The 20808-nt window shown below is 56.4% G+C and overlaps 7 protein-coding genes across 7 annotated transcripts; 4 read left to right on the top strand and 3 right to left on the bottom strand.

Annotated features, from left to right (window-relative positions):
- Nucleotides 1-242: 242 nt before the first annotated feature.
- On the top strand, nucleotides 243-1822 carry B0H64DRAFT_455944 (Alpha/Beta hydrolase protein; the record flags this gene model as incomplete). Its single annotated transcript, XM_062807326.1, has 1 exon — nucleotides 243-1822. The coding sequence occupies one exon, from the start codon at nucleotides 243-245 to the stop codon at nucleotides 1560-1562; it is 1320 nt and encodes a 439-aa protein (XP_062660105.1). The 3' UTR covers nucleotides 1563-1822.
- Nucleotides 1823-1943: 121 nt separating this feature from the next.
- On the top strand, nucleotides 1944-2863 carry B0H64DRAFT_472818 (uncharacterized protein). The gene has a single exon (XM_062807958.1). The coding sequence runs from the start codon at nucleotides 2293-2295 to the stop codon at nucleotides 2680-2682; it is 390 nt and encodes a 129-aa protein (XP_062660106.1). The 5' UTR covers nucleotides 1944-2292; the 3' UTR covers nucleotides 2683-2863.
- B0H64DRAFT_105163 (1, 4-beta cellobiohydrolase) lies at nucleotides 2787-4390 on the bottom strand. The gene is made up of 2 exons (XM_062797713.1): nucleotides 3168-4390; nucleotides 2787-3107 (listed from the first exon to the last, which is right to left on the bottom strand). Exons 1-2 carry the CDS (start codon nucleotides 4094-4096, stop codon nucleotides 2891-2893), a joined length of 1146 nt encoding a protein of 381 aa, XP_062660107.1. The 5' UTR covers nucleotides 4097-4390; the 3' UTR covers nucleotides 2787-2890.
- A 648-nt stretch (nucleotides 4391-5038) lies between these two features.
- Nucleotides 5039-6699, top strand: B0H64DRAFT_389551 (GTP cyclohydrolase II-domain-containing protein). The gene is made up of 2 exons (XM_062803343.1): nucleotides 5039-6431; nucleotides 6493-6699. The coding sequence occupies exons 1-2, from the start codon at nucleotides 5298-5300 to the stop codon at nucleotides 6538-6540; spliced, it is 1182 nt and encodes a 393-aa protein (XP_062660108.1). The 5' UTR covers nucleotides 5039-5297; the 3' UTR covers nucleotides 6541-6699.
- Nucleotides 6700-6790: 91 nt separating this feature from the next.
- Nucleotides 6791-11550, top strand: B0H64DRAFT_472821 (uncharacterized protein). Its single transcript, XM_062807959.1, has 2 exons — nucleotides 6791-7200; nucleotides 7271-11550. Exons 1-2 carry the CDS (start codon nucleotides 6935-6937, stop codon nucleotides 11427-11429), a joined length of 4425 nt encoding a protein of 1474 aa, XP_062660109.1. The 5' UTR covers nucleotides 6791-6934; the 3' UTR covers nucleotides 11430-11550.
- A 1435-nt stretch (nucleotides 11551-12985) lies between these two features.
- Nucleotides 12986-15128, bottom strand: B0H64DRAFT_415952 (S-adenosylmethionine-dependent methyltransferase-like protein; the record flags this gene model as incomplete). Its single annotated transcript, XM_062805129.1, has 5 exons — nucleotides 12986-13065; nucleotides 13169-13416; nucleotides 13616-13817; nucleotides 14171-14804; nucleotides 14883-15128. 5 exons carry the CDS (start codon nucleotides 15126-15128, stop codon nucleotides 12986-12988), a joined length of 1410 nt encoding a protein of 469 aa, XP_062660110.1.
- A 1177-nt stretch (nucleotides 15129-16305) lies between these two features.
- Nucleotides 16306-17905, bottom strand: B0H64DRAFT_356047 (uncharacterized protein; the record flags this gene model as incomplete). Its single annotated transcript, XM_062801583.1, has 3 exons — nucleotides 16306-17480; nucleotides 17576-17683; nucleotides 17849-17905. 3 exons carry the CDS (start codon nucleotides 17903-17905, stop codon nucleotides 16398-16400), a joined length of 1248 nt encoding a protein of 415 aa, XP_062660111.1. The 3' UTR covers nucleotides 16306-16397.
- Nucleotides 17906-20808: the final 2903 nt, after the last annotated feature.

A 20808-nucleotide genomic window follows, 5' to 3' on the forward strand; every position in this document is an offset into this window, starting at 1 on the left:
CGCCGAACCCACGTCCCCGAAACTCGGCCTTTGTCAACCCGGAAGAGATTCCAATTTCCGAACCCTACTAGTTGTTCCACGTATGACTGCGGTCTCATATCAGGCTCCAGTTAGGAGTGGGCGTCGTCAAGCTTGTAGTATTCTCCTAACGCAGTTTGAGACCGAACATCTCCTCACCACTTGAAAACTTCCCGTTTGCACTTCACAACACCATCCCAGCTCAGCAACGCGAACTGGTCATCATGTTTCGGCTTTTCAAAAGCAACTTCTATAACTTTGAAGCGACCCGTATACTTAGCAGCACGAGTGCAGAGGGATGCGAGATCGCCGAGTTTCTCGAGGCCATGGGCAAGGTTGGACAACACGACCCGGAGACCTGGTACACAGCCTGGCACGAGCAGTCTCAGCGAGCCGAAACGATCGCCCGGGAAGCAGTCTACAGCGGCTACGTCGACGCCGCTAGAGGCGCGTTTTTGAGGGCATCGAATTATGCCAGGGCATCGAGCTACATGTTTCCGTGGTCGGGACCGGATGAACGCTTTCTTCGGACTGCAGAAAGATCCATCACGTTGTTCCGGGAGGCCATCCCATACATGGACAGCCGAGTCATGGTCCTCGAAATCCCGTACCAGGACGACGTCACGATGCCAGCCTATCTGTACCTACCTGCTGCTTCTAGGAGGATGCGTGGCAATGGACTGAAGCGCACCCCCATCATCGTTAGCTGCGGAGGGGCGGACTCGACGCAAGAAGAACTTTACTTCGTTACAGCCTCTGCCGGCGTTAGCCTCGGGTATGCTGTCCTGACGTTCGAGGGTCCTGGACAGGGATTGATGCTGAAGAAAGGCAAAACCGCCATGCGCCCCGATTTCGAGGCGGTCTCAAGCAGGGTACTGGATTACCTCCAGCACCTGATAGCTGGCAATCCGGAGTTGGGTCTTGACGCGGGCCGCATTGCCGTCGTGGGCGTATCGTTAGGTGGATATTTTGCCCTCCGCTCGTCCATCGATGCCCGCATCAAAGCGTGTGTCGCTGTTGATCCATTCTATGGATTATGGCGCCTTGCTTTGAAACGCATGCCAGCGTGGCTTGCAACAATGTGGACCTCGGGATGGCTGCCAGACCAAGCCTTCAATGCCTTGATATACCTGCAAGCGGTGGCTCACTTTCCAACACAATGGGAAATGGGCATGAGCATGGCCATTATGGGGGCCTCAACACCTGGTGACATGCTACGCCGCTGCCAGTCCTTTGACCTCGACGTTGCACCTGACGGCCAAGGCAAGATCACGGACCGGATTCGTTGCCCTGTCTTGCTTACCGGAGCATCAAGTTCGGTCTATGCTTCTCCGGACGAGAGCACAGTGGTCATTTATAACGCCCTGTCCCAGGTACCAGAGGAACGGAAAGAGATGTGGATTCCGAAAGAAGTCGGGCAAGGCGGGCTGACGGCCAAAGTTGGCGCGTGGAAATTGTTAGCCCAAAAGAGCTTCCAATTCCTTGATAAACACCTGCATGTGGAACGTACAAGCAAAGATAACGGCGATGTCCCGCAGTCGTAGGCCCAAGGAAAGCCTCAAATGCCAGACTATCTACCTGATCCAGGTTGGGATTGAGCGTATTCTTGTCAGTCCAGCTCCACCGACACCACTTGTGCTCCCCCCAAACATGTGGGAGCAGCAGCTCTACGCCTTAGTATGATAGCAAGGAATCAGCCAATTCGTGGCCAGAGGAGTCTTGACAAAGTCTTTCGGGACTTGCGACTTGCCCCTGACTTTTGGTACCTAGCCGACATGTTACGTGACAATCAGTGGGCTCGCAGGCGCGGCCTGCATATGCCATGGCAGAAGACGTGTTGGGTGGTGTCAACGGCGTCTCATTGCCCGTTCATCAAGGATTTGCCGAGCCGCTCTGGGGCTGAGCAACCCACAAGAGCCTGACATCCCTTCTTCCCGGTTCTGACGTAGGTAGTGGGCGTAGGATCGTCTAACCTTCCACCCTTGATTCAGCCCCAGCCACTCCGAGCAGGTGCGCCCAGCGAGGCCTCCTTATCAGAGAGGGGTTAGGTAACCGGTGACCCCAACAACGTCTCCTTTTCTCATTCTAGCCAGAATGCAAGCTTCTGGGTTCTTTGCCCAATGTTTACCCTTCACGTAGCTCGTTTTGACTTTATTCCAGATTCCATCACTTTTATTGTAGTCAAGAGCATCACACGATTCGCATCGTCCCCTAAAGAACCCCTTTCCGGGAACCATTCTAATTGCGACGGACATACACCACGCCAGCTTCATCATGCCAAAGGAGAATGCTAGCCCCGCCGAGCCCTTGGTGCACCCAGAAACCACCACACCGACGCCCGAAACACCCCCTGAAGTGCAACCGAAAGCGAAAAAGAAGTCACTCTACCAGCGGTATGTCGACGCCAAGCGCGGGCGCAATGTTCAGATCCCCGACGCGGACTTGTTGAAGTACACGGGGAAGACCAAGGATGAACTTCAAACTTGGGCCAAGGACCGCCCGGGCGTTGCAGGAAACCAGGCCGCCGGCAAGCTCGCGATGGGACCAGCGGCGGGTCTGGGTGGCATGGCGGCTGCTGAAGGATACGGCGGATGGGGACCAAGTGCGGAAGCAAAGCTGAAGTTTCCACCAAAGGATGATCAAGAAGTGAAAAAGGGAAAATGACGGGATATATATACACCGTGGTTGGTTTGGGTGGATTGACCCATTGCGTGAGCTTTACGAACTGATGACACATATCACATATTACCTACGTCTCGTTGAGATTTTATACTATTAGCCGATAGTTGTATTCGCCAGGTATTGATGAGTCTGAGATAGCCACTGAGCTAATTTATTACACGTCTAACGCTATGTTGTCATTGAAAGGTGCTTAAAACAACTTGTAAACCGATCGATCCGCGTTCTTGACGAGCATCTGGGCATACTCGTCAAACCATTCTCCCGCCCTTGTGGCACCGGCCATGCCACACTCGCCATCACTCTCGCCTCCGGGCTTGACCCAGACAAGGGCATCGACGACGGTGTTGTTGGTGTTGGTGGTCGGTGCTGGGCCAAAGCCGGCGGGCTCGACATTGCACCACTCGCCCCTGGCATATATTGTTAGCATTATAATGATTTCGGGATATGATGGGTATCTAGGTACTCACCACTCCTCCCGGGCCCCGGGTAGGGCGACGCGGCCCTGGTCAACGATGAAGTGGGCGGGCAGGCCCTCGGCTTCAAGATGCGGGGCGAGCGACGTGGCGTAATGGGACTCATCCCATGAGTTGCTCCACTCGGTGTAGTTCTCCCGCACGACGGCGTTGAAAGGGTTGTAGTTGGACACATTGGTGACGAAGCCACGGATCTTCTTGCCCTCGCCGGCCAGTTTGACCACCTCGGAAAAGACCTTGGCGGCCAGGGGCAGGTTGTCGTCCCAGCCAAGCCAGCCACCGTGGGCAGCATCGATGTAGAGGTGGACATTGGGGTGCTGGAGTTCAGCAATGGCATGGGCAATACCTTCGCGGTAGACGGGGGCGGCGTTGGCACAGAGCTCAACGCCCATGTTGGTGACCAAGTTGGCCAAGGAGTCGGGCTCGAGGACGATGGCGAAGTCAAGGTCCTTGGCGGCCGCGACCTTCTCGGCATAAGGCTTGATGAACTCATTCTTGTACAGCTCGAGGCCATTCTCGTCGCTATGGAGCTCGCCAGCACTTTCGCCGGCACTGCAGTCGCGGTCCGGAAGGTTGTATAGCACCAAGCCAACAATCTGCTTTTTGCCTGTCCTCTTGTGCGCCTTGCGGGCAGCGGCAATGGCGTCGTCGATGTTGGAAAGGTCGGCACGCTTAGAAACCCAGACGAACGAACCGGTGTTCTGGACCTTGTACGTCTTGAATGAGTTGATGACATCGCCCTTCCACAGGAACGACCGCAAGGTCTGGTCCAACTTGGCAGCCCATGCCGGGTTGACGAACGGCGTCTTGCCCTTGAACGGGTTCACGTCGCCATCTGCCGGCGCGGTAGCCGGCTTGGGGCTGGGTGCGGCGGACACAAGACCACCGGTGGCCAGGGCCGCGAGTAAACACGAGGGGCGCATGGTGTATGAGAAGATGACACGGCGCGGCGTGCAAGAGTAGAGAAGGTAGCTCGACTCAGTGAAGGTGGAAATGCGGCGATCCCTTCAAGTTGCAACTACTCTGCCAGCTGCACTCTTATACTACGAGCCATACTACCTAGTAGCGCTCCCAGGCCGGTGGCTTACCTTCCGTTCGCGGGGTGGGATGGGCCGCGTCGAGTTGCTGACTCCGTAGGCCAAGGTTCCCATACCTAGCCGACACGACACGGCATGAGCCGTCAGTCTGGAAGGAGATCGCGCCTCGGCGGCCTGGAGGTCGACAGGTGAGGACCCGCCCGGGACGACACGGTCTGTTGGTAGGCTAAGCCCTTGGTCGAAGGTGCGGCTCCGGATTGTGAGCCGAAGATCCGCATTTCCACTGTCCCAAAGGGGCAATACGCAAATACTCCCGCGTGAAGTTTGCCCCCTGCCCTGTCTCAATTAGGGCCAGAGAGGGTGAGTGAACCACTGTGAACCTCCAAGGGAGTCAACACCATTGCATCCCAAGATCTGGGCATCGGGCCAATTGTGAAGCCACCCATCCACCCCGTCCCCTGGGGCTTCTCGCAATCAATCGGCACCAAACTTGCGGAAGCACGCAACCGGGTAGCGGCATGTCCTACAGTCAATTAAATTTGTTCTTAATTTGTCAGCGTCCCTCCTACCCGGTTCAACATTGACCAGGGGATGACAGTCTGCATCGCAGTACGGAGTAACTCGGGCCGTCGTCGTCGTCGTCGTTGTTGTCCTTTTCCGTGCAACACTCAATTCTGGTTGTGGTGGATTGAACCTGGGAAGAAGAATTCAAGAACCAAGTTCTTCCTCGGCGTCCGGGAGGAGGCAAGACAGAATGCGGGGCAGGTGGGGTTCGGGTTCCCCAGAAACAACCCTCGCGGGGCGGCGGGATCACATCAGAAACCGAGGATCTGACTAACGCATGCCAAATGCTGAGACCCTCATGCCCGCCTTTCCGCCTCAGAGAATCGTGCCAACTTTCGATCCAGCCGCCGAAGAAATGCAATAGGTTTCCAAACTTCTCTCTTTGAACTCAATGCGACCATAATACGATTATTCGCGCTCCCCCGAGACGACCCTTGTGCGCAGACCTCCGAACCTGACCCGCGGCCCGAACCCCAGATTACGCCGAGTCGAAGGTCGACATCCACATTGCAACGCTTCCATAATGCCAGGCTCCGCGTCGGGACAGCAACGGTCGGACGGAACCCGGCTGCCGCCATTTTACTCGCCGCGGCCGGACGCACACCTTTCGTCGCACAACGACGGAGACATCGAACAGGCGGACTTTTCGCTCTCCGCGGACGACCCAGTTTCTGCGCCGGTCGAGGATGGCGACGATAAGACGCCCGCGCAAGCATCGTTGCCATTAACACAACCGCCACCCGACTCGCTCCTCTCGCCGGCATTTACACCACCTTCAACGCCAGGAACAGCCACACCGAGCCATGCTGCCGCTGCAGCCGCGCGCGAACCACGCAGCATCCCGGTCGACAGCTCAATTCCCACAGGCGGATGCGGAACCAAGCAACCGCGACTGCTCGAGACGCTACCAGAGGTCGAGTGCATAGTGCGCGCGCGGATACCGACAACCACCGGGGCTGAGATGTTTCTGCATCTCTACACGAACAATGTAGACAGCAAAGAGCACCTGGCCATTGTGTTTGGTGGCAACATTCGCAGCAAGTCTTTGGATGCCGTAAGGGACGGGGAAACCGAGATGGATCGCCTTGTACGAGGGGCTTACACCGGTCGTCTATTCCCGGGCAGGACCACAAGCGGACTCGAGGCATCCACGCCCGAGAGTCAACGCGCCGCGTCGGAGTTAACACAGGGACCACCGTTGGTCAGGATACACAGCGAGTGCTACACCGGAGAGACGGTGTGGTCAGCACGCTGCGATTGCGGGGAGCAACTCGACGAGGCGGCAAGGTTGATGTCTCTGCCCACCAACCAGGCGGGGGGCATCATCATCTACTTGAGGCAAGAGGGCCGCGGGATTGGATTGGGAGAGAAGCTCAAAGCATACAACCTCCAGGATTTGGGGTCCGACACGGTCGAAGCGAACCTCCTCCTGCGCCATCCGGCCGACGCCCGCAGTTACGGCCTGGCGACGTCCATGTTGCGCGACCTCGGGCAGAGCGAAGTCCGACTTTTAACCAACAACCCGGACAAGGTCCGCGCCGTCGAAGGCCCTCATCGCGAGATCGTTGTCAAGGAAAGAGTCGCCATGGTGCCGCTCTCCTGGAAAGGGAGGGGTGGCTTTAGGGCGCCCGAGGTCGAGGGCTATCTGAAGACCAAGGTATGGTGCCCGCTCCCCGACAGCCTTGTTTCCCGAAACTGACTTCGTAACCTTGTCTCAGATCGAGAAGATGGGCCACATGCTAGATATGGCAAATTTGCCGCGCTAAGGATCTACCGACACGACAATGCCCTTGTAATACATTTGTAATTCCATAGTAGATACTTCTTGCATAGAACCGGCGTGTTATTGTGGCCGTTTATCTAGTCGGAGACCCAAGTCTCATTTTAAATGCCACAAACCCCAGGGTTAGGGGGGGTTGCTCATGCATCTGCTCCGATAAGCAGCCCGATAAGGATCCAGGTGCTCTCAAGCCGCCGACCACTGCCCAGAAAGTTCCATCGCGACAAGGCGCTTTTCATTAATATCTTCCAGGACGAAGCGCGACTTGGCTCATTTCCCGCATTTATGGTGCAGAACTTAGAGCGTCGCCCGGCATAGCCCCCAGAACTCAAGCCCGGTCGCCCCCACAAAGTCCGCGCGGTTCCCTAGACATTTCAAACATGCGCGACGACAACACCCTTCGCCTACGGCTGGTCGTCCGGCGACACGCCCTGCCCGAGGTTCGGATAGTTTTCGCAGTGCAGTTAGACGCCGACCCGACTATCGCCCATCTACTAGAGCAAATTAACGAAATCATCCCCCTCGAGAGCAATGACTGGGGCCTCGAAGATTACGCTGTTGAGCTCCGCGATTCCAGCGGCCACAGTTTCGACTGCCTCCACTTTCAGCGGGTTTCCGTCATTCTAAAAAACGACGAGGAAGTCTTGTGAGTCTCCCGCCCACGCAGCGGGTCGCGCCTGTCTCTGACACCAACGCTAACCTTTTCCGCGCGGCAGCATTCGATCACTAGACACCGGAGACAGGCGGAAACGTCGGTTGGCTGGTCGAGACCAGATCTCGGCGGACGGCAAACATCTCATTGACGGCATAGCCTTTGGCCGCCCGCGCCTCAAGACTCCGAGAGACCGGCCCACCGTCGACATTCCACCTCTTAAACGCCGAAGAATCACCTACGAAGATGAAGAAGGCGAAACTGCAGAACCCAGGTTGCTCCTTACCGAGCATGGCGAAAATGGAACAGCTAGCCGGCGAGGTCATCTCCATGTCAGGTTCAACGAATTACAAGGCGACGGGTCAAACGGGGACGAAGAAGACGAGGACGAGGACGATGATTTCCTAGACGACGAGACCGATGAGGAGGGAGATTTGGGCGCAGAGGATAATATTGGCGACTCTGATTTGGAGAATGAGCTTCGGGATCTACAAGCGGATAACGAGCAACCACATGGCGAGAATCCCGAAACGGGTAAATTTCCGAATAAGACGAGACACTCCCACCCTTTCGCCCCAGAACCGGCAGCAGGACTCGATCTACAGACACTTGACAAGATATCAGCACTTCGAGCTGACTTCCCAACCGCTCGATTCGAGTCTTGCGAGAGGGCTTTATCTCAACATGGGGGTGACCTGGAATCAGCAGCCAACAGGCTAGAAACTCGGCATCAATCGCATAGGTTGGGGGGTGCCATGCCCACCACCGCTTCCACCCAGATTCCCTCTACGTCCAAAGGCATTACCGCAGACGATTCACCCGATGACAGCGAGGCAGAATCGGTGGCTTCGATGGTCAAGCACTACGACCAACACGGGTTCCCCGGTGGTTCCATCCTTGCAGGTACCGCCTCGGCCCAAATGGTCGAGGCTATGCGAAAATCTGGTCACGCCGTGAAGGTCCCAGTGCACACGAAGTTTGACGACGAAGCTCGCCCCAGTCAAACATCATCCCGCGCCTCCCGCGAAGGGGGAGGAATCGCGGACGACAACCAGGATGAGAGCGAGGGCGACAGCGAGAGCGACAGTGAGGACGACAGCGAGAGTGGCAGCGAGAGCGGTAGTGAGAGTGAGAGCGACAGTGGTCCCGAAGTTGCATCCTCGAGGGCACCCAAAGGGTTAATGGGCGCAAACGACCCGGCTCACCGGAAGTCGCCTGTGCCAGGTGACGACAACGATAGCGAGAGCGAGAGTGAGGCGCAGGGGAGTGATAGTGATGACAGCAGCGCCGACAGTGATGACAGCGACGATAGCGGCAGTGATAACAGCGCCGACAGCGATGATAGTGGTAGTGATCGCAGCGCCAGTAGCGACGACAGCGGCAGTGACAGCGACGGCGCCAACTACAATCCTGCCAACAACCCCGACCCTGATCCTGCGAGCAGCAGCGAGAGCGATTACTCGGGCTCGGACTCTTCCAGCGATGATGACTCCTTTGACAGCGCCGCGGATGGCAAGACAAGATCTCGCACGGCACCGCATCAGGCCATCGCCAACATGCAATCATCTACCTTGGAAGACGCCTTTATCGAGACACCGCAGTCCAGCAAAGCACGCTCAGGAGAGAAAGCAGTCTCTTCGGCAACCCAAAAGCCAGTGCCGCCGGGGCAAGGGACAAACGCAACTCAGAAACGGAATGCGCGGAGGAGAGCTGCTCGTGCTGCGCAGAACGCCGCCGCCGAGGGTGCGTTGCCATCGTGTCCCACGGAGTTCGAAGCCGTGCCCGCACCAGGCTCGCAAAATCTCGATGGGCCAGTCGCCGCGAAGAAGGCAGCACTGCTTCGGAGACTCGGTATGGTGCAAGAAAAGTCAACCAAGAACTCCCCACAGCCGCTCGCCGCCGAAACCTCGACTGTGGAGCAACCGGCTAGTGATAATCCAAAGCGAACGTTCCAAAATCAACACGCAGTTCGACAGTCGGAAGACGAACTCCCAGTGCAAGATCGACCGGACGCATGGCGAGACCGGATCATTTACCGCGCGGTGGAGTGTTGCCAGGACGGAGTCGAGTTGAGCGAACCACCATTTCCGTTCATCCAACGATGGGACCCCCAACAGCAGTATTTCCACGGGGATAAGAACAAGCGGGGCGGTCGGTCGAAAAGGAAACAACGGGACCAGGAAGACTTCCGTGATGAGGATAGCCAGTCCAACATAAAAAGAAGGCGTGGAAGGGACTCATCGGCATATGATACTGGCCACGGCGATGGCGAGTCATACGCTACTTACGGTGATACGACTAGCTTTGACGACGTGGTCCTCAACTATGACGATGAACAACTCGAACAGCCCCAAGAACCGGTGGGAGAACAAGCACCGTCCCCAGAGGCCGACGACGAGGACATGCCGCCCCTTCCTGAGGATCTTTCAACGCTACCAATCCTCAACGCCGGCGAGGCTCTCGCAGGGATGGTTGTGACATGGAAACAATGGCTCCTCTCCAAAGCCACCAACTGGCAGCCTCAAGTATCCTCCCTCACCGGCATCGTGGTGAATGTTCTGGACAGCAACACGCTGGAAGTCCGACTTGCGAAGCGCGACCGAAATCTTGATCACAACGAAAAGGTCTATGATGACGACGGGAACCGAGTGTATGACAAGTTCGAACTGCCTGACATGGATGATGAGGGTGACGCCGCCGCTGAACAAGGATACCGGACCTTGGATATTGCGGATATGATTGAGCCACGCATTCTCCCGTCCACGCCCGAAGCAGTCGTCACCACGTCCCCCCTCAACCAGCTACCTAATTCCGAGCGAACTTTTGAAGCTCGTGATGCGGTCCAAGTCACCAACCTCGAGGCCCCCGAAGTATCCGCGACTTCCGAAGAAGCGGAAGCGGAGAGGAACGGGATCCATGCTGGACAGGCGGGCATCACCGCCCAATGTGATGCCGGTCAGAGTATGGTATCCGAGACTCCAGTTCTTCAGGAACCTATCGTCACTTCTATTCCAGAGGACCGTCGGCACGAAATCAGCCTCATGATTAACGATGCTGGTTTTCGGAAGGATGTGGATCCCACTGTCACCGACATCACGAATAACGCGGGTTTGGATTTAAGTAGCCCATCACACCAGCTGGAAGAAATGGTTCATGACGCAGCTCTCATCGCGTCCGAGGTCTCGGAGGTACATGGCCGTGCCAGTCCTCAACTCCCCTCCCAGTTGACATCAAATAACTCCGATTCCCAGCCAGTCCGACTTCAGCCGTTCTATGGCTTCTCAGATCCCACCCCGGAGCCCCCCGACGGAAGACAGGTTGCATATCCTACACTAAACATCCCCCCTTCGGAAACAGGCAGCCTTCACAGCGGGAGGCAGTTAGATCCCGACTTCAGTATCGACTTGGGCCACGACTCGCTCCAAGATCTTGACGGTCCCGCTACATTGTCCCGTTCAACAATAGGCCGCACGGATGACGAACAGAACATGACGAGGGAGGAGGCAGAGCATGACGACGGAAATACTTCGGACGCGGACTTATCTGACTCCTCCGTCCCGTCTCTAAGCGACATGTGGACATCCGCCTCGACCATCGGGTCCAATGCGCCCACCAAACACGCCGTCATGTCCACCCCAATGGCCCGGAAGCCCAGTGTTGCGCGAGAGTTTGAGTATGAGGATAATTCCGAGCCCTCCGAAAACAACACTGCGGACGCTCCGTCTAAACTTGCCAAGAGGCTGGTCGAGAAACCCATCGAAAAGCCGACACCGAAAAAGGGGAACCAGAAGCAGAAACCATCGAAGGCGTCCCCCGGCCCGCGCATCAAGCACGAATATGCGCCACTCAGCCCCGACCACTTCGCTCGTGCCAACTCCAGTATGACCGGAGGTGCGAGCAGCTTGCCGTTCGCTGTCCCCCAGGGATCTCAGGTTGTGTCGCTCCTCACTAGCAGCCCGGAGCCCGAGATTGAAGAGCATTACGCCGAGGACAGCATCGATGAGACGTACAAGGAGACCAGCATGCCCAGGGGCTCGGGTTGGGTTAAGAAGCCGCGCGCTCGCCGTGGTGTGAGCGTGCCGCCAGCATCCGCGCCAGCGCAAGACACGGCGCCCAAGAGGTTTACGTCTTCGCAGTCGAAACAAAATACGGATAAGCGGACAACTGCAGCGTTGAGTTCTCTGTTGCGGGCGAAGAAGAAGGTCTTATCGGGTATGGTTTAGGGTTGAGAAATTGTACTTTATCCCGTTGTAATTATAATGAGGCCGCCTTTTTGGACCGTAGGCGACGGGCCCTGCCGACCGTACCACGTGACTACCACCATATATAACCCCAACCCTGCGATGCGCCCATTCCATTATCAATTCAATCCGCGCATGTCGGCGCATCTGCATGTACGTATTTGAGCTTTCTCGATTTCTTCAAAAATATAGTTGGATTCAGCTTTCTCGGCTTATTCGGCCTGTTTAGCCTATTGGTATAGCCATCGTTAAATCGCTCCGGGAGCAACGGTTATCGCTCCGTACTTATAAGTCCTCGTGTTCGAGGGTAACCCTAACCCTGGTCTATTTACACTGTATCGGTATCGACGAGGGCGAGAGTAAAAGAACTGGAAAAAACAGGCCTTAATAGATCCATTCAATTACGTTCTTGAGATTCTAGTCTCTCCTAGATTAATATCTTTTCAATATGTTGTGGATTGGGTTTAATTGAATTGATCAATCTTACTGCGAAAAGGGGAGGTGTACGGCAGGGTTGGGGTTATGTAAAGGGGGAATCACGTGGTACGGTCGGCAGGGACCGTCGCCTACGGTCCAAAAAGGCGGCCTCATTATAATTATCGGTTGATTCTAGTTGTTCCAACCAAAGCCTAAAGCTTGGTTTACTGAACCGTTCTTGTTCAAGAGAACATCAATGCACTGTAACATCCGCCCGCGTCCTCGGGCAGCAAAATTAGGCCCGATCATCTCACGGGATTACGCTTTAAGTCTGGGTTGGACTGTCATATGGGTAACAAAGGAAATGGTCTGCCCTCTCTAGCACACTCACATGTTGCCACAGGCCACCAGGCTGCGAAGGGAAAAATGCATAATTAACGAGGGAAGCAAAAGCCTAGGACCGCCTCCCTGCCACAGGGTCTCTCGAGATCACGCAGCATTAACGACGGCCGCATGCATCAAGCCGTCGAAGGGGGCCACAGTGGCCGAAGGGAGAGAAGCCGGATGAGAGGCGCCCTGCCCTTCTGAAATCCGAAAGTATCGGTCGAGCTGGCGAGTGCCAGTGTTTTGGAATAATTCGCGTGGCCCGAAGGAGCAGCTGTGTCACTCGCATTGTGGCCTGGTCCGTCGTTGGTGTGGTGGGAATTGACGGGGTGTTGGGGGGGAGCCCGGGAGCCGGCGGTGGCAAACGGCCAGCAGAGTTGTTACCATTTCGACGCGGTCGGTTGAACTTGCTAGAGCCCGAGGTTTCTGTGTCCGAATATTGTGCGTGGTTTGAGGAACCCCCATCACTACCGCGCCAGAACGCGACCCGTCCTCTTCCATCACGGCTGAACGGGACTTTGGCTTGGTAACCGACGACGCCCTGTATTGAATGCTATTGGTCTTGCCAGAATCATTGAGCCCCTCACGCCTCCATTATGGATTCTAGTTGCATGCTCACGGCATCATATTGGCCGAATGCAACAAGCAGTCCAGGGTAATGCACAAAGCCATAGCCATTGTCCCACCCGCCAAGGTACCCGGTATAACAGAGGACGCCAAAAGGAAATGCCAGTCGCTCATTTCTCCTTCTTCGCCTTGGGGCCCTTGACCTTGGCCGTACCCCGCAGAGTCTTCTGCCGGTTCTTGCGCTGCTTGCCTGTAGGGGGGAGGAATTGTCAGCCATCGCCAGGTCCAACCAGCCGAATGTTCCTCGGCCATCGATTTTTGAAGCGCCGAGGATGCGGGGAGGTGAAACGTACGCTGTTGCCTGCTCGCCTTCTCGATCTTGGTGGCCATGCCGACGCGAACCAGCCTGAAGTGAGGCTCGAACTTCTTCATCGCCTCCGGGGAGTCGTAAACGAGGGCGAAGCCGGTGGTCTTGCCGCCACCGAACTGGGTGCGGAGGCCGAAAACGTTGACCTGGTCCTTCTGGGCCTTGTACATGCCGGCAAGCTTGTCGCGCAGCTCCTCCTTCGAGATGTTGGCGCGGTTGGGGTGGAGGATGTCACTGTGAAGAAGAGCCAACCGTCAGCGCACCGTTTCCATCAACCAACAATTTCGTGAACCATAAAATCCCCATTGATTCGGTCGATGGCGTTCAATTTTCGCAAGTCGGTCCATCGCAGCAACGGCCTGTCGCGCGTCGTGCTAAGGATGGGAGGGGTTTTCGGGAGCGCGGGCAGGGCGGGAAACGGGGGGAAACTCACACGACCATCTGCTTGCGGCCGAGGAGAGGGTTGCGGATGAACTTGCGCGTGCGCAGCGTGACCGGGGAGTCGGAGTCGGCCATCTTGGCGGTTTGATGGCTGTCGATGTTGGCGATGCTTCCACGATCTCGAGATCCGAGAGGTTCCAAGTGGGATTTTCGCTTTGGTGGTGATTTTTGCAGGGTCGGTCGGGGTGCAGGCGCTGCGCCAGGGTGGAGCTCAAAAAAATCCGGTCCGGTTGGGTGAATTGTGCGCGAGCCCTAATTCGAATTGTAGCCTAAATCCCCAGGCTGCAACTTAGAGAAGTCAAAATGCCCCACCCTCCTTCCTGCGTTCCGTCGGTCCTCTTTGGGTCCACTTTTCCTTGACAGCATCCATCACGATGATCACAAGCTCGTATCCTATTAACCAGACGCTGGTATCATTTTTTCAGTTTGCATATGTGTATGGGAGTCGTATCGCTGTAAAATGGACCATTTTGCTCGCTTCTTGGCGGGACTGGGAACGACTCGTGTGTGACGGTAAAACCGCGTTTCCCGCAGACATCCAAGAAACCCTCAAAGGTCGCTCTGTTCCGTTCCGTCGCGGCGATCAGGACAGACAGTGCCGGGAAAAGCCTTGTCAAATCCTCCAGAGTTGCAACAAGAGCCGGAATCACGCTCACATCGTAGGTGATGTCGGCGCCTAGGACCGTATCCAGTTCTCCGCCATCCACTTCAGTGCCCACCAGGGCGTGTCCCCAGCTCAACTGCATTGCTGTGATCTCAGATGACCCTTGCAGTCCGTTGAGAAAGAAGCTATCAGTCAAGTGGTCGACAACCTCGTCCGATCCGTCGGATGCGATAACATGGTCAGACCCCAGGTACTTGGCGCACAACACCGCGAGGTAACCCGTTCCAGTCCCCAGCTCGAGAACTCGTCTGCTCTTGACGGCAGAGGGGTCGGCACAGAGATATTGGCCGAGATGCAGGGCCGCTTCCCAAGTGCGCAAACCGGTGGTGCCGGAGGCCGAGATGAGTGAGCGGGACTCGAGGAGAGTAATGTGCGGAGGGTCGAGCGCGACTGGCGAGACTTGAAGAGGCGAGAGGTGATAAGTCACATAATCTCTTTGCTGGGCGGCGTCGGTCTCGGACGGTAAGGGTTGTGAAAGCAGATGCGACAGAGCAGAGGTGAGGTTGTCCGAGATTCCCTGATATCACTGTCAACGGAGGGACTCGATTCCCGAAGGACGGACCCGGGACGACCGCAGCAGCAGGTCAGCACTCACATGCCGTTCCCAATCTTGAATCGAAGACTCGACCCTCGTCATCAACTCTTTCAATATTTTGACCCGGTACCGCGGCGGCGGACGCAGGGGAACCTCATGGCTAAAAACCCGCTTGTAGATGGTTTCCTGCACTTCCTCCTCACGAAGCAACTCGGGGTGCGGGAAGACAGGGGCCGGATCCACCTGCAGGTTCTGCCAGCAAAAGCGGGAGACCTGCGAGTGAATTTGGGTGCTTGTCAAAGACATCGCCAAACCCACCCTGCCTTGAGCTGAGTGGTTGTCTATCAAGGGCGGAGAAGGGTCGCGAGTTGGAGCCTGAGATCTATCGCATTTTGAGTGTCGTGCGCAGATGGAGTGCCAAGCCATTTATTCCTTTGTGGGGGTTCGTTCCCAGACGCAGCCTGTCAAGATTCGAATCTCAGTTCTGTTCGTGAACCTTCATCTTGATGTCCAATAATGCACCCATGACGTGGTGGACCTTTGCTCGTTCCGCAGCTCACAGGCCAGTTGCGATGGACCATCTTACACAGGGCTGAATGATGTAGAACGACACGGGGGTCAGGCTCGGTGAGCCGATGGGATGAGGGACTGCTGATGTGGTATTATCACAAATGACATCTTTCTTTTCTTTCTACTTGGCACACTTCATAACCCGAGCAACAGTTTTAAAGCATGCAACCGACCCCTAACTTTTCTAACTCCGTCTGTTCGTGGCAAACCACCCTTGGTCAAGGTGACCAGCTCGCGAACCAACAACAACCAACCATGAAAACACCACATGACAAGGGAAAGATCAACGCATGGCGTGGGAGCTGGCCGTGCCAGTCAAAGAGCCGTTCCCACATATCACCCCACCCTCTCGAACTTTCACCAGGGTGAATTTCCGTCAACTCTCGGGGCCCGGGAGTGCTGGAGGACGGCGTTTGAGGGGCTAGATTAAGTAAAAGGAGAAGAAAAGAAAAAAAAAAAGGTAAACCCAGAGCACCCGGAACCGGAAACGCCGCAATAGTTCGATCCCGTAAACATGCATGCACACTAGTAAAACCCTGCCGACCCGGGCCACACGAGAAGGGAACGTCTATGGTTAGCAAAGATTGAAAACAAGGAAAGCGGTTGGCCAAATCCGTTGGTCAAGCAATATCTTGACAGCAGCGTCCCCCACGCCACGCAGTCCGGGAACTCTTGCCGCCGGCGGGGGTAGGCCAACATCCATTGCGCCTGGAAAACTCGTGTTGGGTGTTGCCAGGTGCTTCTTCTCCCGCTGTGTCACGTCAACTGTGCATGGGATCAGCGGTGGCTTAACGCTAGCTGAGGCCCCAACGCAGCGAGGGACATGTCGCCAAACCACGACCGATGGCATGCAGCAGCAGCCTGTTGACTCGAGCATGCGGGCGGAGGGTGGCCAGGGTTGGGATCGTGTAACGTCCGTTCAATTCAGGGGTCGGCCAACTCGGAGCTTCTGGCGACAGGACCGCCGACCTTCGGGCCCGGCACGCTGCATAGCACCAGCCAATGTCAATGGCGGGTGGCCACAGCAACCTGCCGGTCATCTGTGTGGGTGGCGTGACCAGTGCTGCCGCTCCCTGACGCCAGAGCTTGGCCATGGCGGTGCGCAATCGGACTCGAGGAAGAATCGCTCACGTAGGTCGAGGACAGGTGGTGCTGAGAGGCCTGATGATGGGCCGCGGCCCCATGGGCGCTCTCGCTGGGGACGTAGGCCTGCGCCTGGTTGTTCCCCGAGCCACCGACCCCAGAGCTACGCCGAGGGGACGCCGTGTAACCACCCATGTCGAACGCTGAACCCTGGCTCTGAAGACTGCGATCCTGCTCGTTGAAGATGCTCTCCTGCCCGGAGTAACTATCCGAGTTGGAGCGGGACGAGGACGATGGGTGACTCGAGAGGCTGCTGCTGGTGGCAGAAGAGAACGAGAGGCCGTTCGTCTCGAAACCGCCCGCGTAGCTGGCAGCCGTAGCTACGTCGGCGAGTGTGCTCGCAGCGAGAGTGGAAGTGGGTATCGACGGCTTGAGGGGGCCCGGATAAGGTAAGGTAGAGGAACGTCCGGTGGGGTTGGGGAGCAACCGGTCCGGGCCTGGTGTGCTAGACAGCGGCAGTGATGCTGCAACACCTGAAAAGGAAAAGTTGGGAGAGTCCGAGGCAACCGAGTGTGATGGCCGATGTAGCAAGCTCGAGCCGCCGTAACCACCATAAGCCCCCTCCGAGTCCATGTACATGCTGCCGAACGTAGGTGCTTTGGCCCGCGGGCCGCCCGAGCTCCATTGGCCAGGCATCATGCCGACAGACTCCGCGTTCACGACCGACGGAGATGGCACACCGAGTCCAAACTCAAAGTCATCGGGGTAAGGAGCGCCGTATGCGTGCATGGCAGGATAATAGGCTTTGCTCGCCGGCGTGTAGGGGTACGCCGACCCGGGACCGCGGTACGAGCCCATGGTATCGCCCGAGTTTAGGGTTGGCAAATCGTGCGGGTATGGGAGCCCATGGCTCACGGGGGTTCGGCTGGCGTAAGCCCGAGCATCCCCAACACTATACACGAATTCCCCGTTCTCGTGTCGCAGGGGTGCTTCTCGAGATGACACCTGCCGCGGGCGAGTTAGAAGTTAGCAACCAGGACATGACCCAACATGTTGCTGGGAGGAAAGGCACACTGGAAATCCACAATGAGAGACCATACCCGTAAAAACTGACAAGATTCCACCCCTGCGTTCTTGCAGTTGGAGCATGGATGACCTTGGCCGGGATCACCACTGCATCGGATCTTTCGTTTTCGGCAGCGGCCGCACTGGAGAGAAAGCAACTGGGTCAGCTGAAGTGATCCGGGCCGGGGCGTTGACCAGTCCCGATGGGTCATAGGACCGAGCATGAGAAAGCAAATGAGGAAGACAGTCGACATGTAGAATAACATGAAGAGGGAACGCAAGAGGGTGAGGAGAGGGGTGGGGCTTACTGCCACTGCAATGCGTTTCCTCTGAGGCGCCGACTCAGAATCCAAGTGATCCACCATACTGATTTCCCGCGTGTCGTGCGAGGACAATGGGAAGCGCCGCTCCGTGGGCGAGGAGAAATACAGCGGGTACTGGCGGCTATATCGTCCCCCGCCGTGGGTGCTGTAACAAGCCTGGGACACCATTGCGCAACTGTTGACGGGCGTGTCCCAGTTCTTCCTTGCCTCTTTTCTCTCTCCGTTCCTGGAGCGTTATGCGTGTACCGTTTTCGGCTGCTACTATCCCCGGGCTCGGTTTGATCTGAGCCTTGCTCTTGGCTCTGGATCGGCCGCGACGAGAATCGGAGACTCGGAGTTGAGGGTGTCGGAGGGGTGGCGACCCGGCGCCTGCTGCAGACTAGAGGACTGGTAAAATCACCGGGGCGGCAGAGCCGGCGGAGGAACAAAAGTCGGATGATATTGGTGGTCCCAACTCGTGAAAGCCCAAGGTTGGAGGCAAACGACTTCGATTGGGTCGTGAGAGGGCCTGGTCGAGGGTGTTTGCAAGGTGTACCGGCGTTCGGAGCTGACACCAGCAGACCTGATCGAGCACATGAGCGACATATACAACATAGCAGGCAGGATCTGGCACCTCCAACACCTCCCCCGGCGCCTTGTACCCCCGCACACTCGCCCCTCTCCCGGTCTTGCACTACCCGGCCGAGAAGATGCCGTACCATGGCCGTCGGGGCGAGATGGCGCACTCGTTGACGCCATCAAAACGAAAACGTATGAGACATACCTGAGCCGTAGAAACAGAGGTGAACAAACAAAGGTAAGACTTGGTCAGTGGCGTCCTCCCGTTGTCGATGTGCCGGTGGGGGGTCTTTCGGGATGTCTCGTCTGTAATTATTGATTGATTCAGTGGGTGTCAGGCTGTTGACAGTGTCCCCGGATGTGGATAGCGTAAAAACGAAACACAAAATGCAAGGTGAACCAAGGAATCAGCCTCAACACAAGAATCGAAACTAGTAACTAGCGACTAGCGACGGCCCCGCTGGATCGTGTGAGTTCAGGTGGTGTCTTGATGAATTCCCCAAGGCCAGGGCTAGCGAAACCCGGAATCTGACAATCGGAGGAGTAGAGACGAGAAAGAGACACGCTGGGATGCAAGTGTTCTGGTGATATAAGGGGCCGTGTTACTATCACTGCGTTCTTGTTGGCATTGACCAGTGGGGCCAGGCCAAATGTGGTCTGTTTGCCTCAGCATTTTGAACTTAACTTTCTTTTCCTGGTGTCCAAACTGATAGCAGCAGGTGCATGCCTGTACGACCTCTGTTGGCCCACGATCGGCCTTCGTTTTCACCCCATCCAAAGTACGGGGGTAGTTACACGCCAGTGCAGCGGAGAGTCGTAGTGGGGACTCTATCTCATGCGCGTCTAACCCCATGGTCTAGGCTTATGACGGTTGCAGAAGGGGCTTGTCGGGTATCTGCATATAGACATACCCCCTTCACCCCCCTCACGCCCCTCACGCCCCTCCGGCGTGTTGCTGCAAGTGTTGGTACTGGCAAAATAACAACACTGTGGCTGGCTATCATTGACCCCACAAGCTTTGCTGGTATAAACAGAAAACGTGTGTGCTTGGACGGTGAATATTTTGTCTTATGAGTGCCGAGTTTGAACGAAAAAGGTCGAAGCCAACTTCGCGGTTCTAGCTTCTCCTGTAGGAAGGGAAAATAACTTCAGTACCAGTGTCAGGCTTTCTAGTACTATTGTTTGCCTTACGTTACCATTCCCTGGACTTGTTACAGTCCCACTGACCGGGTTCACTGGGTCCTCCTCAAGTCATCACCCGGCGGTTAGAGGAACAACGTGGGCTAGAAGGGTGATATAGCAGTTTGGAGTTGAGAGGCATGGTCGCGGCAGAAGCCACCACATGAAGTTGGGGTACCAAACCGGCCTCGAGCAAACATCATTGCTAGTGGTTGGTAAATGTAAAGTTGCGAGACAACTGGCTGATCCGTCTTCATCACTTTCTTGACTTGGTAAGATTAGCACATCATGCATCCATCACAAAAGAACCAAAGTAACGCAGTCATGCACAGTCTACCTTAGTAGCAAGTAGGACCTTCATTTTAGCCAACGGACAGCGCATCTGGGCACATCGGTTCAGCCGGACCATGGCCTGTGCCACGAGATATTGCGCGCGAACGTGTGACAGCGGCAACAAGGAACGTCCCACGGACGGACCCTCATGCGCCCACAAAGCTGTTGGTGAGCGAGACCCGCAGGATGAAACGGAACTAGCTCGCCCAAGACAAAAGAGAGTGAGTAGATTTCAAGCAGGAATGCGGCGATAGCCATTAGAGTGCTCCCGCGCCCGGCCTGACTGTTTTCGAGGTCGCGCGGCCGAAGACGAAACCCGGGCGAGCCTGGTCAACCAGAGCTTATCCTAAAGTACCGCTAAAGACGGGATGATTCGGTGATCCGTTTCATTCGGAGTACCTTTGTACTCGGGGAGGCTGGGAGACACTACAGGACAGGGACAGGCCATGGTCCATGGGGGCACTGATACTGTATATGTAGGGATGGTACAGTACGGAACGCAGTTCCTCGCTCGCCTGGCTTGCTGACTGATGCAGCCGATATATCAAACGCAACGACGGTCATCCATAGGTGGTGGTTGGTCACATATCATGTTGGCACCTTCAGTTTGCTTGCGCTGGTACTTTATGCAAAGCTTTTATGACCAACAGGAGTTCTCATGTTTATGACCGGAGTGTGCCCCTGAAAAAAGCACACGAGCCGGGAGCAGACAAGCGCGCAGGCGCCACTGGGTCCCAAGGGGAAGGAATCGATCGGACACAGCGCCGGCCTGTGGTGTATCCGTGGATGTGCATGGTAGACTCGACAACAGATTCCGGGCCCGGGCGAATCGGGGCCTTGCGTTTCAGCCACTTGCCCCAGCAGCAGGGAGCTCG

This window comes from Chaetomium fimeti (genome assembly GCF_033439085.1).
Source record: "Chaetomium fimeti strain CBS 168.71 chromosome Unknown B0H64scaffold_3, whole genome shotgun sequence".
In the NCBI taxonomy this organism is placed as follows: domain Eukaryota; kingdom Fungi; phylum Ascomycota; class Sordariomycetes; order Sordariales; family Chaetomiaceae; genus Chaetomium; species Chaetomium fimeti.

Coding starts and splice junctions, on each gene's coding strand:
- B0H64DRAFT_472818 (XM_062807958.1), top strand. CDS start 2,293: ATGCCAAAGGAGAATGCTAGCCCCGCCGAGCCCTTGGTGCACCCAGAA.
- B0H64DRAFT_389551 (XM_062803343.1), top strand. CDS start 5,298: ATGCCAGGCTCCGCGTCGGGACAGCAACGGTCGGACGGAACCCGGCTG. Junction 6,432..6,492: donor AGGGCTATCTGAAGACCAAG/GTATGGTGCCCG, acceptor ACCTTGTCTCAG/ATCGAGAAGATGGGCCACAT.
- B0H64DRAFT_472821 (XM_062807959.1), top strand. CDS start 6,935: ATGCGCGACGACAACACCCTTCGCCTACGGCTGGTCGTCCGGCGACAC. Junction 7,201..7,270: donor AAAAACGACGAGGAAGTCTT/GTGAGTCTCCCG, acceptor TCCGCGCGGCAG/CATTCGATCACTAGACACCG.
- B0H64DRAFT_105163 (XM_062797713.1), bottom strand. CDS start 4,096: ATGCGCCCCTCGTGTTTACTCGCGGCCCTGGCCACCGGTGGTCTTGTG. Junction 3,108..3,167: donor CCCGGGGCCCGGGAGGAGTG/GTGAGTACCTAG, acceptor AATATATGCCAG/GGGCGAGTGGTGCAATGTCG.